This window comes from Gallinula chloropus (assembly GCF_964237585.1).
Source record: "Gallinula chloropus genome assembly, chromosome: 28".
NCBI lineage: Eukaryota > Metazoa > Chordata > Aves > Gruiformes > Rallidae > Gallinula > Gallinula chloropus.
The window spans coordinates 2,031,732-2,049,437 of NC_140113.1; the positions used below are offsets into that span (position 1 = coordinate 2,031,732).

General features: G+C 44.1%; 1 protein-coding gene across 1 annotated transcript in view; it reads right to left on the minus strand.

Moving 5' to 3' along the window:
• Positions 1-1,178: 1,178 nt before the first annotated feature.
• Positions 1,179-17,706, minus strand: part of ELAVL1 (ELAV like RNA binding protein 1) — a 39,386-nt gene continuing 22,858 nt past the window's right edge. The window contains exons 3-6 of the mRNA XM_084276491.1: positions 15,828-15,931; positions 14,102-14,255; positions 10,236-10,461; positions 1,179-2,843 (exon numbers count right to left, since the gene is read on the minus strand). Coding sequence (XP_084132617.1) covers positions 2,519-2,843; positions 10,236-10,461; positions 14,102-14,255; positions 15,828-15,931 — 809 coding nt within the window. The 3' untranslated portion in view covers positions 1,179-2,518. The remainder of the gene's footprint in view (positions 2,844-10,235; positions 10,462-14,101; positions 14,256-15,827; positions 15,932-17,706) is intronic.

Genomic DNA, 17,706 nt, shown 5'->3' on the forward strand with positions numbered 1-17,706 from the left:
TGTGAAAACAAGTGAGCTTTGGACACAGAGCAGACAGGGCTATTTGAAAGAGCCCAGCTGAAGCCTGACACTGGTACCGCTGGTCCTCCCCACTGCAGATCACAGATCACGCTCAGGGCACAATCCGACCTGGCGCTGAACACCCCCAGGGATGGGGCAACCTTGTGTAGCTCCAGGCCTGGAGCTTGGTGGCCCTGCCTGTGACAGAAGGGTTGGAGCTCTGTGATCCTTGGGGTCCCTTCCAACCCAGACCAGTCTATGATTTTATCCAAGGAAGCTGGGATCAGGTGCTTACTAAGAGAGATGCTCTCATCCCACTACTGAAACAATACCCTGCATTTCCTTCTCACTTAGCAAACAAGGAGAGATGGAAAAAAGGAAGCAAGCAGTCAAGATGACAGTGATGCCAAAAAGGTTCCATGACAAGCTTCTGACAAGTGCCTCAGCGTGCTGCTGACAGGGCTGCAATGGCCAGCAGGCCTGGCACACTTCGTGATGCAAAGGCGTTTTTAGGGTGTTGTTCACTGGAAGTCTGAACCCCCTTCTAAATGCTGTGAGAGAAGAGCAACTCCCATTCTGTTTGAAAAATAATCTTATAGGAAATAAGGCAAGAGAGAATGACAGGAAATTTGGACAGCCTGCAGACCCCCTGCTGTGAACGGGCCAGTGGGAGGGTAAGAGGTGCTGGGACACACTCAGAGGACTTCTCTACATTAGGCAGTTTGAACTTGGGAAAAATTGAATAAAACAACTTTGGGACTGGTAGAGGTTCACACAAAAAAAGGAGACAGTGCAATAAAACTGCCACTTTCCCCATATTCATGTTTGCTTGACCTTCTGAACATAAACACTAGACCTGAAGTTGCCCAGGCCAAGCCTCTGGCCATGCCCAGCATCCTCACACAGCCTGTACCAGACAGAGCCATCCTTTTTGGGTGTCCTACCAAAGAACACCTGCAGGGTTATGTGGGTCTGTGGCACAGTTTCTAAGCAACAGATGGATTTTTTTTGGTAGCCCTCTTGTTTCATAACCCTTTTTCTTCTACTCATCTGTCAAAGGAGTAACTTAAAACTCTTAAAAGAGGAACTATGGTTCTTTAAAACAACACTCTTTGAAAGCTGGACACTGTGTGCAATACTTAGCAAAAAAAGAACAGAAAATAAAAAACAAAACAAAATTTGAGCAAAACAAAATCAAATTTAATGTTCTTAAATGCAAAAGTAAAAACAAACAAAAAACACAAAAAAGCAAAAGAAAATTAACAGAAACAGAACAACTCAAAGTTTCAAGGCAGTCTGCAGAAAACTTGGGGGGGGTTAATCTTTCAATCTACAAATCAAAGGGGGCTTTTTGTTAATATCTAACTTGCAAGTAGTAAGTACTTTTCTGCTGAGTGTTCAATAAGTAAAGCTAGTTGTCAAAACAAAAACAAAATCCTATTAAAATAGAAAAATCTAGCACTCATTAGAAGGGATGCGAGAAATACAATGCTCAAATGTTTATAACTGTGGTTTTTTTTTTTCCTTTACAAAATAGAACTACCAAAGGAATTCAAACTATAAGGATCTTTGAAAATGAGTAAGTATCTTGCTGCATTATAATGTACCAGTAAGTAGTGCACCATGCATTAAATATTTGGACAGAAAGAGATTCAGTTTGATAAAGTAGCAACATATATTCATTCACACTTTCTTTTTGGAGTTTCATTTTGACTCTGAAATCTTCCCGGAGTTTCTTTGAAACTCTTTGGTCCATTCCTATTAGAAAGTGGGTTTTAAAAGTCATGTTTCTAAAAAAAAAAACCAAAACAACTTTGAATTTTGACAGCATCGCTACTGCTCAGTGTGCAACTTACCTCATCAATGGTGTTAAAAGTTATGCTGGCATGCTACTACTTACAAGACCTTTAAAAAGCCTAGTCCTCGACTCTACACGTAGAGTATTAATTGATCAAACAATTTACTGTCAACTCAAACATTAGTATTTCTCAACTTTTCTTCCATACTACCGAGTCTGGGGTAGAAAAGGTCAGGGGAACAGGTAGGAAAAACAACAACATAAAAAAAAAAAGAACCAACCCAAGAATATTAATTCATTCAGCCTGACATTTTTTCAGAGAATTCCAGTTTTTGCAGACAACATTCAATGGAACAAATGTTAGTCTCATAAGTGAAAGCATGCTTCAATTTTACCACCATCCAGAGGGTCTAGTTAATGCAATCTACTTAAGATTTCAGGGGTATTTTTTTTTAACATGTTTGAAATGAAATAACTTAAAAAGGAACTTAAAATTGGTCTAACATTGTGGGACTTCAAACATTTGAACATGTCAGTTGCATCCCAGAATATAAAACCTTTTTTTCCACTTCTCATTTCGACTAAGACAAACACTTGTGAAAATTGGCGCAAAATGAGTTTTACACTAAGAAAAACAAAAAAAAACAAAAACAAAAAAAACCCCAAAGGTTTCAACTTCTGTCACTCAATTATCTATTCCATACAAAAAGCACGAGCAAGTTATTTGTGGGACTTGTTGGTTTTGAAGGAAACCTGTAAGATTTTGTCCCCCAGGCGGTAGCCATTAAGACTTGCTATGGCCATTGCAGCTTCTTCATAGTTTGTCATGGTCACAAAACCAAAACCTTTGCACTTGTTGGTGTTGAAATCTCGAATAACTTTCACATTGGTAACCGCACCAAAGGGGCCAAACATCTGCCAGAGGATTCCCTCATCAGCATCTTGACCAAGGTTGTAGATGAAGATACACCAGCCAGAAGATGCGTTTCCTGGAACATTTACACCAGAAAGCCCACTCATGTGATCTACACCCATAGGAGAGAACCTAGCAAATAAAAAGCACAATATTTCATGTAAAAGTTAAATTCAATTAAGCAAATTAACTTGAATGGGAAGCAACTGAGAATGAATATTTTCTACATGGACATCAAAAACCGCCAGAAATATTTCCCCATTCAAACTGACAATCAGATTGACAGCTGCCAGGAAGAAAATGTTAAACACTCCAACTACTTTATCAATAGGGAACTAGCCTTTCAAAGAGGTAGGCAACAGAAGAGTTGCAAGGCAAGATTACGTGATCACCTTCACAGGGCCCCAGCTGGATCTCAGGAACTCAGCTGGGCTGTTAAGGGTGCTCAGTGGCATCAGTGCCAAGTGTGGGTAAGAGGCAGCACCTCCCCAGTGCCCCAGCTTGCTCCAAGCCACCCTCGGGGCATCTCCCACTTGCTTCGCTCAAGGAGTTTGCATCCCACACCCTCCTTTTCTTGCCTCTAAAACAGCACATTGGGAACTCTTAAGTCTAAGGGCTTCTTTGGGTTTTGCTGGGGCAGGGGAGGGGGGGGGGGTCTCTCTTAGGAGTAGAGACTGTGTGTGTTAATTTACATTTCTTGTCTGTGGGACAGAATAAAACCCACTCCCCTTCCCACCATAAGGCAGCAGGTGCAGGCAAACACTCCCAGTACCAACAGGCTACTAAAAAGCCAGAGCCATGCATACTCACAGCTACATGAGTACAGCAGCTAGAGAAATATTAGCATTTCCTTGGTCAATTTTCAGTAGCTGGGATGCCTCAGATTTCTAGTTACAGAATTTAAGGCTCAGGTTTGGGGGTTTTTTTCCCTTAATACCAGTTATGCAGCTATTCCAACTGCAGTAGCTTTCAAACATGAAAACAGCAAACCACATTTAAGTGTGCAGTTTCACTGGTTCAGTATGCATAGATGGTTTTCTTCCAATTAATTTGACACCAGATTCCTACCAGTGAAACTTCTCTGACTTTACCCAAACAGTTTTTTTTTACATCCCCTACCCACTCTTCCTAAACCCTGCCTCCTGCACAGCAACCCAGCACTACACATATGCATGCCAAAAAGCAAAAACACCACCCTTCTCATTTCTAGGTCTTGCTTTGTATTAATTTTCTTGCCTCCTATAACCCACATTTCTAATTCCCCCTTTACTCTATTTCTGGTCTCCATCCTTGAAAATTTAATTCTTTAGAATATTTCAATTCAGTATCACAGTTGCACAGCTAAGCACTCAAAAGGTCAGGAAATGTGAAAGTTAAGGTTAAAAACCTCAATTTGATCCCTTGTGCTTAGGTATTATTTCAAAATGTGAGGTCACATGATTGTAGAAATATAATTATACTATACCAGGGGTTCCCAAACTGTGGTGTACCACTGGTGATATGCAAACCACTTAAATGCGGTACACGTGCTGCTCTCTGCCAAGAACATGGCGGTGGCAGTTCCTGATTCTCTGCTGACCTGGAGAAAACAGGGAACGGATGTCTGGGCAGTGAACGCTGCATTAAGTGCCAAACACTTCTCCACTGACTCTCTCTTGCCCTGCACAGAGAGGAGCTGCTGCTGCTGCCTTTACACAGAAGGAAGGGGAGCAGAGCTGCAGCAGCACACACGTACACACAGGGGCAGCTCGCGTTCGGCGTGGCACTTTGGTTGATGCACTCATGAACGGTTCAGTCCCCATCTCCCCACCCCAGGCTCTCCAGTGCTCCAAGGGACCTCATTTCTGCAGACACCTGAGCTATCACAGACCCTCATGTGCCCAGAGCAGGGGTCTTTTGGGGTACAGACCCTTCCCCTCCATCACCCCCTAGTGCTGCCGACTGCCTGGAGGCGGGCAGAGCTGCTGGCTGCAGCCCAGCCGGCTGCCTGGCGCTGGGCTTTGGGAGCTCGGTGCGGGCACGCCTGAGCTCATGCTGCACATACTCACTGCTGCTGCCACTGTTGGCCAGCCCCAAGCACATCCAAGTTTGGGTATCCTTCTACTACAGTAAACTGAAAAAGCAGTTAAGAGTATCAGAAGGTGAATGAGACGCACTGAGCCGTGTGATCTGAGGGTTGTGTGACACATCTACTATTTATTCTGCTTTTATATAGAAATGTTCCTGTGTTTTCATGCTTCACACACTTACTTTTTCTGACAGACACCTTCAGCTCTGTAGCTTCTCTGAATTGGAGTATGGTACAATGTATACCACCTTAGTATCTGGAAAGTTTTCATCTCAACAGATCAGCAGTCTTGGTTCCTGCTCACATGTTTGGGGAGCAGAAAGTCACTAAGCTCAGAATTGCACCACGTTGGTTCCAGCAGTCGGTGTAGCTCTGAACCTGCTTGCTACACAGCCTCAGGCTCTGCCCACAAGCCCAGATCAACAGCACATCAAGGACTGAAAACACTTGTAGAAGAGCAGATGGGGGTTGAACATAGGAAGACAACAAATCTAAATGTATCTTAAGGGCAAAATAATCCAAAATAGCAAGTACCTCTGTTCTTTGCAACCACTAATTTTCAAATAAACTCTCCTCTCCTCCTGCTTTGACTCACAAAAAAGTTACAGGTTTAGAAAACAGCCACAGCCCAGGGTTAAAACACTCCAAAAGACATTTCAGAACGACCACAGGAACTGTGACCCCATTCATCATCTCTTTCTTGCCCAGACCTGCTCACATGAAGAAACAAGCCTTTCACAAAAGTTTCTGGTTAGTTAAAAACCAACTACCAAAAAAGATCTGCAATAGTGACAGCTCTAATCCTGCACTCAGCTGACCTGGTAGAAACCCTCTGTCCTCACCCTGAAAAGCCTGCACAAGGACACCAGATCTCTCCACAGCCTGTGCAGTGCCAGGCACAGACCTTTTTCTGACTCTTAGGAAGTTGCACTTCTTAAGGATGTTTAAAAGACTGATTGAAGCAAACACTAAAGCCCAGAGAGCACCAAGATGGTTTAAATTCCATGAATAATGTAATTTGAACAATTTCAGTCTTGCTGTGCTTACTGCTGGTGCCCTCACCTTTGCTGCATTTCTTTGCACACTGTCTCCTCCACATCGCTTCTTTAATCCCAAGCATCTGTAGATGATGTCTTCTAGGAATGGTTAAGTCCTGCTAACCTCAAAACTTCAACCTCTTGTGACACTGAGCACCAACACATGTTTCTGGTCTTTTGTAACTGTAATCTTTTTCATCTCAGAAAGCTCTTGCTTACAGGATGGGCCTTTCACTCCACTCTTGAGACAGGCTGCTTCACTTAGATTCTGGGATTAACACACCAGAGGCCAATCTCAGAAGTGAATCTCCTAAATGAAAACAATTACTTTTCAGTTTTATGCAAATCCCAGCAATTTTTACTGAAATCTTTCCACTGTAACCTGAGAACAGCATCCCAGGCGAGTGCAATCCCAAACTCTTATTTTTGACTAGTCCCACAAACAGTAGAGTTCAACTGGGCTGATACTGGCCATGTCCACTGTTTTCCCCATGAGCAAGTCTTTCTCCTACACCCTGATCTAGATCTCAACCATCTACTGCATACAAACCAAGGCTGGTTGGGAATTCAGTGCCATGAGCTTTAAGACTGAAATAGCAGGGTACTAAATCAAACAGCCCCATATCACAGGGCAGCAGCAATTGAAACCAGGGGTTTCAGCACCACATTTTTTCCAGCACTTTAATGAAACATTGCCACAGGAGAAAATGTCCAGTCTGGAGTATTCTCAATGCATCCAAGTTCCAAACTGCCTTAAAATCTGAACAAACCAGTGAAACAGAAGGGATGTGTGGGTGCTGCCCAAGCAGTGATGTCAAGAGAGGTTAAACACTCTTGTGAGTCTTCTTGCACTTCCCCTGATCAAAATCAACTCAGAGTGGTCTGTAACAGAAGTATGTCCATGAAAGTAAGTGGGAATTGGCTCCAATCCTCAACAAGTCTGAAAGCAAAGCCAGCTCAACTGGGAATATTTTCAAGATGATCTGAAGGAACTTTTCTTTGAAGCATAAAGCTCTAGTAAACTTCTAGGGACCTTGGCCAATCTTCTAGAGCTTTAGGAGCTAAAGTCTTTCATTTCATCAGAGCTCAACACCTAAAGATCTGCTATTTCAGCAAACAAAACTTACACTCTACAGAATCCCTGGTCCCAGATGTTTTACCAACCCCCCAACCCAGCCAGCAGCATTATTCCTTCAGGGTGGAAACAGCACACTTTGGACCATGTTTCAATTAAAAAAATTAATAATCACAAATTAGAGATACTAAAGGCTTAACCCTGGCTTTACAGGGATATGATGGAATATGATGAAGTGTCATTCAGTTTAAATCTTGAGCTGCTATGCAGCAGAGGCCACAGCTGTAATTTATGTAGCCTGCGAGCTCTTCAGCAGCAGCTTCTCCTTTCACTGAACTTTGTTCAGGACACAAAACAAGACTCAGGCCAAGTTAAGGCTCCCATGTTTTAAATTCAGCATCCTTTATGACAGACTGACTAGAAGAACCTGCAGTTACCACCAAAGATGGAAAGAAAAACAAGATGTTTAAAGAATTAGAGTCATTGGAAGAGACCTTTAAGGTTATTGAGTCCAACCATGTACCTAACGCTGCCAAGCCTGTCCAGTGTTACAGATCTTGCAAGTCTGGGACAAGACATGAAGAGAGATGGATACTTCTTGTCTTCAGGACAGCTGGTGACCCCTGTCTCCATGACGTATTAGTAACAGCACAGCTGAACCCAGCATCACTCTGCTACTCCTTCTACTGGTCTGCAGTACCTCAAAAGCTTCATGTCTCCATCAGCCCACCTATAACTAACTACAGGCAGAAGCTGGCCAGAACAGATGAGCCCTGGACACAGCTTGAGTGAAATAACTACCACAGAAGCAGGAATGGAACAAAGAGTTTCTTTTCTCTTGTCCCCACCCATGAGACCTCATGTCTGTAGAAGGGTAGGAAATAGCAGGCAAATAACATTAATGCTGCTCTTCACTGTTCTTTCATTGTACCATTATCAAACTGCTCATTTCAAGTTTAATTTCACCTGGAACTATTAACAGATACATTAATCATTTCTACTACTGCCCAGTGATTGTTACAGGGCAGAATTAAAGTTATTTGGTATCTCACTTATCAATGTGAGTATTATTTGTGCTGCTTATTCTGAGGCAGCTTAATTCTGTTATAAATGTTACAGGAAAGAATAAGGACGATGGTAATTGCTACATAACCCTGCCACTGCTGGTCATCACTCCTGCACTGTTCAGCCTGGAGAAGAGGAGGCTGAGGGGAGACCTTCTCCCCACCTCCCCTGCCCTGCCAGGAGGGTGCAGAGAGGTGGGCGATGGTCTCTTCAGCCAGGGGACAGGAGATGGGACAAGGGGCAATGGGCTCAAGCTGCCCCAGGGCAGGGGCAGAGCAGATGGGAGGGAAAAGTTCTTCCCTGGCAGAGCTGTCAGGGCTGGAACAGGCTGCCCAGGGAGGGGCTGAGTCACCTTCCCTGGGGGTGTTTAAAAAAGGGGAGATGAGGTGCTCAGGGATCTGGTTTAGCATAGGATGGGAACAGTTGGACTTGATGATCTTAAAGGTCTTTTCCAACCTTGTGATTCTGTGATTCATGGACCACACCACCAGCCATGAGCTCTGGATGCAGCAGGCAACAATCCAACAGCACAATGAGTAACGAGGAAGCGTAGGATCCAGGCACAATGTAGCTGGTAGAGAATAAGGGGTGGATAATGTCCTGGCTTCAGCTGGGACAGAGTTCATTCCCACAAGAAGCTGGGAGGGGACACAGCTAGAACCCACACAAGCCAAAGGGCTATTCCATACCATATGACATCATGCTCTGTATATAAAGGGGGCTGGCCAAGGAGGAGGGGTTGCTGCTCTGGAACAGGCTGGGCATCAGGTTCTGGTGTGGTGAGAAAATTGCACTGTGTATAATCTTCTAGAAAAGTATTGTTATTTTCCTCTCCCTTTGCTGCCCCAGTAAATTGTCCTTATGCCAACCCACCAGTTTGATGTTTGTCTTGTAATTCTCCTCTCCATCCCACCTGGGGGTAGAGACAGGACAATGCACACAGAGGACTGCACAAGTGGCTGGGGCTAAACCATGACACTGGCTCAGGCCATGCTGGAGCCCAGGCTGCTGCCAGAGATGGATGTGTGAGTTTTTTAATGTTCAAACCACCAACAAGGTAGAATTTCATTCCACTGTGTGGCTTAGATGGTTTGGTGCAGAGATTTGGATGAGTGCTTCAGGGAAGTGATGTTTGAGGAGCAGTAAAGTTGCCTGAGCTACAGCTGAAGAGCATCTGGGAATGACTGTGGTTGGCAGGGACCTCTGGAAATCCTCTTTGAAACCTTGCTGCTCAAAGCAAGAGTACCTACAGCTGGTTGCACAGGCCCTTTCCAGCCAGGTTTTGAACACCTCCAAGGATGGACACTCCACAGTCTCTCTGGACAACCTGTTTCATTATCCTTAGCACAAGGCAACAGATGAAGAACTCATTCTCACTGGAGACACACTACACCTGCCTGTTTTTAAACTGCTAAACTACAGCATTACAGGAAGGGCAAAGCAATACTGAACAGCAGCACCACACAAAGCTAATTGGGTATCTCCAGGGAGAAAAAAAAAAGCCAGCTCCCATGAGGGAAACACTACTCAAACTCTCCCAAACACATCTCATCACCAAGCCAATTACTTATCCACAAGACAGTAAATATAATGCACTTTCCAGAGCACAGTCCAGCTACCAACACCCTCCTGTAAGCAACTAAGGCAATTCCAATTTGAGCAGTTCATACCAAAAGCTACTAAAGCAATTCTCAAAGGCAAACTAAGTATCTTCCCCAGCTCTGGAGGCAGACAATACATTGCAATTGCTCAATAATCTTACTGAACTGAGGACTCAAGGACAGACAGAACACTGCACAGCTCAAGTTATAGGCAGAAATCTCACAGAATCTGAATGGGAAATAAGGTTTTCCTATTTTACTATCACACCTCCTTGCTGGAACCAGTGGTGCAGAGCTTTAAGTGGCCAAATTATACCCACAGTCAGAAATATGGACTGCAGAGCAGGGATCTGTTGAGACAGGCACCTACCAAAACCCATCTGGAATCTGCTGCTTCATCATCTCACTCTACACCCAGTTGCAGAAACACCCACCGTAGTGCATGTACCTCCACACGATTCATTTCCATATAGATTTTACAAAGTAAAAGTTTTACTTTAATGGTATTTTAATTCAACAAATTTTCTTTACATAACAGCTCAGGACACAGAATGCACTAGGTATCCATTCCCACATGCTGCAATGAAGATATTACTGCAGAGCTACACGAGGACAGATGCCCCAGACGGACGCGGGAACAGCGGTACAGCCTTAAATGCATTATTCTTCCTAACCTACCTGAATCTTTGCGCCTGGTGATGCACTGGCCCTCCAAACCGTCTAGCTGGTGAATGACACAGCTGGGATAACAGTGCCACATTTTTGTTCTGGTTAGGATTGGCTGCAAACTTCACTGTAATGGGTTCGGAGGAACCTGGGGGTTTGTGACCATTGAAATTTGTAATTGCCTCTTCTGCTTCTGACCTTTTGTCAAACCGGATAAATGCGACCCCTCTGGATAAACCTTTTAACCAAACCAATAAAAAAAAACAAAACAACAAAAAAACAAACAAAAAACAAACAAAAAAGAAAACAAACAAAAAAACAAAAACACAAAATAAAAAAAATTGAAGTTGAGGATCAACTGAAAATAACTTTGAAAGCAAAAAACAAAAAAAGTTAAATATTTCTATGGTCACAGCTTTCAAGTTCTCTACATTTACTAAAGTTTCTTCAGCAGCTGGAGGATAAAGTACAAAATTAAGAAACAAAAGACAAATTAACACGTTCATTTCAGCTGTAACAACCACAGTGACTCCAGCACTTAAAATCCAGTGTGGTAGAATTCCGTAAAATCCATCACCAACTGACATTCCCATTAACAGAAACACCCCTCCCAACACTTTAAGACAAAATAATTAATTCCCATCAGTTAAAAAAACTTTAAAGTCCTTTTACTTTGCTTTGTCACTAGAAAGCACCTGCAAACACAAACCTGACTCATTTTTCCAATGTCTTCCACACCGAGAGCACACGCTGGTTTGTAGGGGAGGGTACAAGGTCAAATCAAAGCAGTTTAACCTTCTGTAATGAAGGGATCACCACCTCATCTCCATCACAGCCATTGTTTCTAGCTGTCACATGCTTTTTAATTTATTAAAAGCTGATTAAGAATTACATCTTGGGAGCTGTGCTGGAAACTTGACATCACTGGCAAACATTTGTTGATTTGGCGTCGTGTCCCCCCTGCAAGGTGCAGCCCCCAGATCCTTCTGGTGGAGGTGAAAGCTCTGCCTTAGGAGATCTCCCTCCACACCTCCCTCCCCTGCTTCTCATCCAGCTGGGATTTTCCATAGTCTGGAAATGCTGTTAATCACAGTGATGTTAAAACAGTACATTTTCTTTAGATTTCACTCCAAAGCAGACTGATTCTTGGGCTTCACCAGCTCTGTTTCAGAAAGGGCCAGATCAGATACTTCCATGCTGTCTCTATCCTCCTCCCACAGAGGGCAATCTTCAGAGACAGCTTCAGAAGCTGGTTAAGCTCATCACAAACCACATTATGACATTTGAACGTTGTTTCCTGTATTTCACAGGGGAAGGAAACAATAATTTGCAGCATGAAAAGCCCTGGGCACGTGGCAAGCCAGCCAAAGGGAATCCAACCCCACACCTGCCCATGGAATGGTCTCTGGGAAAGGAGTGTTTTCATGTGGGGCACTGGGAGAACCTCCTGAAATAACTCCTCATTAAATATGCAAAGTCACAGAGAAAGCCTCTTCCCCAAGTCACTGCACCTTCTGAAGAAGAGAACTGCAGAACGATGGGGGGAGATGGCTGGCACCATCTATGTGGCTGGACTGTCTAGAGTGACCTGGGAGGAGTCAACCTGTGAAGAAGTTGTTCCATCTTTTGATTTCTTGCTGGTTACCTCCATGACAGGAGGCTGGACCAGATCAGCTCATCAGATTGGAGCTGACAGCACTATATGCTCCATTACCACAGACATCAGCCTTTCTGTACTGGGAGCTTCTGTGCCTTTCCAGGGAGGCCACAAGAGCAGCATCACCCACAAGTCCCCAAAGGTTCTCCCAGAGCCCAACATATGATAACCTCTCCACTTCCCTGCTGTTCATCTCAGTGCTGCTCACCTGATCTATAGCATTCATTTTAAAATGTAAGTATTGCAGAAAGCAAATTTAAAGCAGATTAAAGAACAGCCTCTGCTGAGAGGGTCCATCTAAGAACACAAGTTAAAATTTCTCCTGACTGGGACTAGATCAAGATATGGAACACAGCTTTTAAGCCAAGCCATGGCTTCATTCTTGAAGGGAAAGGAAACCTATGCTGTGCCTGCAGCAGCCCTCATGATGTAAACAGAGCACACTCTTCAAACACTACATGATATTAAGGTTATTTGAAAGCAATACGTACGTTCTGAGCTGGCACTGAGGGAGACATCACCGTGCCACAGCACGATGCTGCAGCACTCACTGGAAACTACAGCATTCCTGGGGAGATTTTAACTGTCTGACTTCTGTCACTCATGTTACAGCTCTATTGAAGACAGACAGATGCTGCTAGACACACTTGACAGGCAGCCAGAGAAGGAGGACTATTTGAGGCACTTGTATTAATAGTTTTCTGTGCTCTAGAAGTCTTTTTATTGCTTCTACTTACAGCTGTCACCTAGATAACTAGCTCGTGAAGCAGATCCATATCAAAGTCAGGCAAAGGAATCCTCCTCTCTAGGAAAGGAAGGACAGGATTTCTCTCAGTTAACATTGGAGCATCTCCAGTGGCAGCATCTACATCTCATCTGGTCACCCTGGATTTCTGTCACACTCATATTTGCAGCGTGGTCTGATGAAATCCTAACACTTAAAAGCAGAGGCCTACACAAGGAACTAGCTCTGATTGAGATGTTTAACACTGCAGGCTTCAGCATTCACAATGCCACCAAAAGCTGGTGGTCTACTCTAAATTACAGCAGATTCCTCACAGAGTGACAGCTGCCACTGAACTACTGTGGATAAATGCACAAATTACCAGATACAAATGTTATACATGGAATTACCAGGTTTAGATCATACTCTATTCTCATATGGCACATGTATTATCAGTAAAACAAAGTCTATTTATAGAAGTTCTCTACAAACTCACACATAACATACAGGCTACTAGAGAAAGCATTAAACACCTAAGGGTACAGGCTAAACTTCAGTTATACTGCCTGAAACAGTCAGGCAAGGAATTAAAACTGTGAAAACACTCCTAACATCCCAGTCAGAATTAACATCACAAAGGAAACCCTTAACTTTGGTCTCTCCTGAGCAGAGTACTTAACTAAGCAACTCCTCCCTTTGTTTTCTCTTTTTTCCTTTTAGTAAACCAAATCATAGAATCAGAATGCTGTGGGTTGGAAGGGACCTCAAAGATCATCCAGTTCCAACCCCCTGTCATGGGCAGGGACACCCTCACTAGCCCAGGTTGCCCAGAGACCCATCTAAGCTGACTTTAAATGCCTCCAGGAATGGGGCTTCCACAGCCTCCCCAGGCACCCTGTGCCACTGAATCACATTCAGAAAATTGATGAGAGTAGTACTAAGTGTATGAAGTACATTCCTTTGGTTAGGAGTAACCACAGAGGACTCTGAGACACTCAAACCTTTTAAAAGATGAGAAAGTTGTGCAAGTTCCAAATTGGTATAAACAGACACCACACATTGTTTTGCTTTTTTATATGTAACTATGGCCTGGAATTTACCTATGGTAACAGTGGTATTTTTGCAAATAAAGATAAGTATTAGCACACCAGATTCCAAACACTGCCCAGAAGCACATTGCACTACACTAACATCAACTGGAACAGCAAGAGAGTTCATCTGGCAAATCAGCAGCTCAGCCTGGTAACATAAGGGGGTAAAATAGGGTCCCAGGTTTAAACTGTAGGCTAGGCAAAGGAGACAGCATGAGGAACTCTGTCTAAAAAAATCAAACATTGGAAAAAGATAACCCATTAAAGTTATTGCAGTGGTTGACACCCCATGTCATGGTTAGTTTGTTAAAGTCTAATTTACTTTAGGAATTCCCAGTCTCTGAAAAAAAGAAAGTCAAACATGCTATAGATTATAGTTCTCTGAAGCTACTGCAGCAGAACTCACCTGTAGTTTGATCCACGAGCACACGCGAGTTGATGATGCGCCCGAAACGTGAGAACATATCTTCTACATCCTTCTGTGTCATTGACCTTGGGAGCCCACTAATATATAAATTAGCATCCTTGATCACTTCAGAACTTGGACGAGCATAGGAAACCTTTAAAGAAAAAAGCCAAATGGTATGTTCAGGGTGTAAAGAGCAATTTGGTTTGTCATGAGTTACCTGCACTTATTCCCCGCTAAACAAGGGCAGTGGGGTTTTTTGTTGGAGTTAAGAAAGGTGAACAGGGGGAAGATGGGATCTTGACAGGCTGGAGAGGTGGCCCTGAGTGAACATGATGAGGTTCAACACTGCCAAGTGTCAGGTGTTGCATTTGGGATGGAGGAATCCCAGCCAGAGATACAGACTGGGAGAGGAGCTCCTGGAGAGCAGCCCTGCTGAGAAGGACCTGGGGGTCATGGGGGGTGAGAAACTTCACGCTGGGCTCCATCAGCAGAGGGGTGGCAGCAGGGACAGGGAGGGGATTGTCCCTCTGCTCTGCCCTCCTGAGGCCCCAGCTGGAGTCCTGTGTCCAGAGCTGGGGCCACCAATACAAGAAAGATGTGGGACTGTTGGGGAGGGGTCAGAGGAGCCACAAAGATGCTCAGAGGGCTGGAGCAGCTCCCCTATAGAGAGAGGCTGAGGGAGCTGGGCTGGTTCAACCTGGAGAAGAGAAGGCTGTGGGGGGACCTCATTGCAGCCTCCCAGTCCCTGGAGGGAGCAGAGAAACAGGAGGGGAATCAGCTTGTTCAAAGGGGAGATAATGGCAGGACAAGGGGGGTGGAGTGAAGCTGAAGGAGGGGAGGGTTAGATGAGATCTTAGGGGGAAGTTCTTTCCAGAGAGAGTGGTGAGGGGCTGGAACAGGCTGCCCAGAGAGGGGGTGGGTGCCCCGTCCCTGGGGGTGTTCAAGGCCAGGTTGGATGGGGCCCTGGGCAACCTTGTGTAGCTCCAGGCCTGGAGGTTGGTGTCCCTGCCTGTGGCAGGGGGTAGGACCCCTCTGATCCTTGGGGTCCCTTCCAACCCAGACCAGTCTGTGATTCTATGGGGAAAGCTGCCAGAACAAAAACACAAGTCCCTGTATAGCTCCAACCACCTGGGGTTTACCCAGCATGTAAGGAACACAGCAGCACTGCTGGAGAGACAGCAGCAGCCTAATACCAATGCTGCCACACAGACACTGGACCTGTCAGTAACCAAGATCACACCACATGCCATCATTTTTTTTTTTAAAGCTTCACTAAAAGATTTTACCACCCAGAGTGCAGTTTTCTACCTTAATTTCTGATACCAGACAAAGTTCCAGCTACCACCTAAGCTGTGTGACTTCCTGCAGGTACAGGACTCGCTGTTAGTTTGGAAAAGGAGTGCATGTGTACCAACACAATTTAAAACAGAGATCATCAAGTATCTGGCATGCATGTGTGTTCAAAAGCTTGGCAACAGTTTGGAATAATCCCACCCACTGCTGTAGAATGAAGGTGTGAATGAAAAAATAATTGAAATTAAAGGGGAGAATCTTTGAATACGAAGCTGATTCAAAACAAAACCTGAGAGGCTTCATTTCACTGCTCTTCTCCCAGATCCTACCCTTTCCATGGCTGGAGAGCACACCAGCCTTACCACACAGTTTATCAGAATGCCATTTTCATAGAAGATGGGAAAAAAAAAATCAAATCTAGCCAACCTACCTTGATAGTTTTTGACTGAAGTCTGAGGCCATTCAGTGTGTTTATTGCTCTTTCCGCATCCTTTGCGGTAACGTAGTTGACGAAGCCGTAGCCTAAGCTGTGTCCTGCACAGAAGAACATCTTTTTAAATTCATCCTACCAACAGAAAGTTATCACTATCAAGTTAAAGGAGATGCACATGAGAAACAGTGAACTCAACAGAAATGTAATGCACTCAGTAAATACAAAGGCAAAGAAGTTTCTCAAGGCTGTGGTACATGATGAGTGGTAACTCAAAGCTCTTCCATTTCCCACTCTGAGCAATCCTCTGCCTTCAAGGACAGTGTGTGTCAAACAGCCACAGAGGATCCAGCAACAGGGAGTAATTCAAAACTAAAATACCAACTCTGAACAGTCTTGTTAATGAAGATCCCAAGTACAAACTCCTGTAGGTAAGGAGCAGAGTGAGGAAGTGACCAGATTAACTGTTAAGTAACAAATCATCAGGCTACTCCTTGCTGTATCACTGTCCCAAACTTCACTCCTGGAGACAAGAGGGGGGAAAAGGTGTTTTCAATCCTTTGTTTGCTCATACATAACTGAGGATGAAACCAAAGAATTGGAAGTTCTTTAATGCAAACAATTCAGGTACTATTACATTATGAAAGTTTACTCTTAACTGTCCCAAGAATTTGAGAACATAAACCTTTAAAACCTTTTCAGCAAAGGATAATTGGCTATTTAGTCATTCTGCTTCTATCTCCAACCTTCACAAATGCTGCTATCAATTATAACACTACATACTAAAGATGATTCCAGGTTGTAATCTCCCAGCACTTAAGAGGCTTTTATCACTGTAGACCTAAAAACAACCTCTAAAACACTTCCAAGTGTCTCAGTGCAATAAAACAATTCCCATTCAATAAAAGATGTATCTTTCCCAGCCTATGTTGCCACATCTCCTCCAGATCCACGGGATTTTCTGAAGAAAACCATAAGCATGCACAGGAGAATGTGCTATTTTAACAATTTACTATTTTTAAGTTGTTATTATTAAGCTCCATTGTTAGGCTTGAGAACACTAGAACACACAGCTAATTGTTATAGCAGAGGATTTCTTCTGAAATAGAGCCCTTTTTCCATCACACTGTGTGGCTGGGCAATAGTCTTGGCTGGCAATGAAGTTTTCTTATGCTTTCCAGACATTTCAGAACAATACTCCCCTCTCCCCCAATAAATAAAAGGTCAAATGGTGATGATCCTGGCACTGAAGAACAAGGCTGCAACCCACACCGTAGATTAACTCCAGCTTCTGAAAAATCCCCAGCCTGCTGAAGGAACTGAGACCTATGAGTCCAAGAGCCACACGGGATGGAAGGAAGCTCCAAACAGCTCGCCAAGTGCTGTCACCAGGCACCTGCCCACAGACCAACTCCAGAGCAAGGGCAGCGGCACAACTCCTCAGCTTTGTTATGAATTGGAACAGACCTGTAACTCATCTAAACCCAAATAATGTCATTGGCTGTTTCCTAATACACTCCTTGTATAAACAGTCCTGGTTAATTTTTATTGTCTGCTAAAGCTCTTAAAGCAGCCAGATCTCTTGCGTTCCACCCTGCTACAGGAACAGCATCCTGCCCTCTTACAGAGGTAGTGTTAAACATCTCCACTCACAGAGGGCAAATTCTCACTATGCCAGACACACAAGTCTAATGGCAAATCACTGACAGCAGGATTTACCTCTGCAGTGAAACAAATACAATAAAAATCAGATCTTAGACACCTGCTCCCTTCAGGGACTGGGAGGCTGCAATGAGGTCTCCCCACAGCCTTCTCTTCTCCAGGCTGAACCAGCCCAGCTCCCTCAGCCTCTCTTCATAGGGGAGCTGCTCCAGCAAGA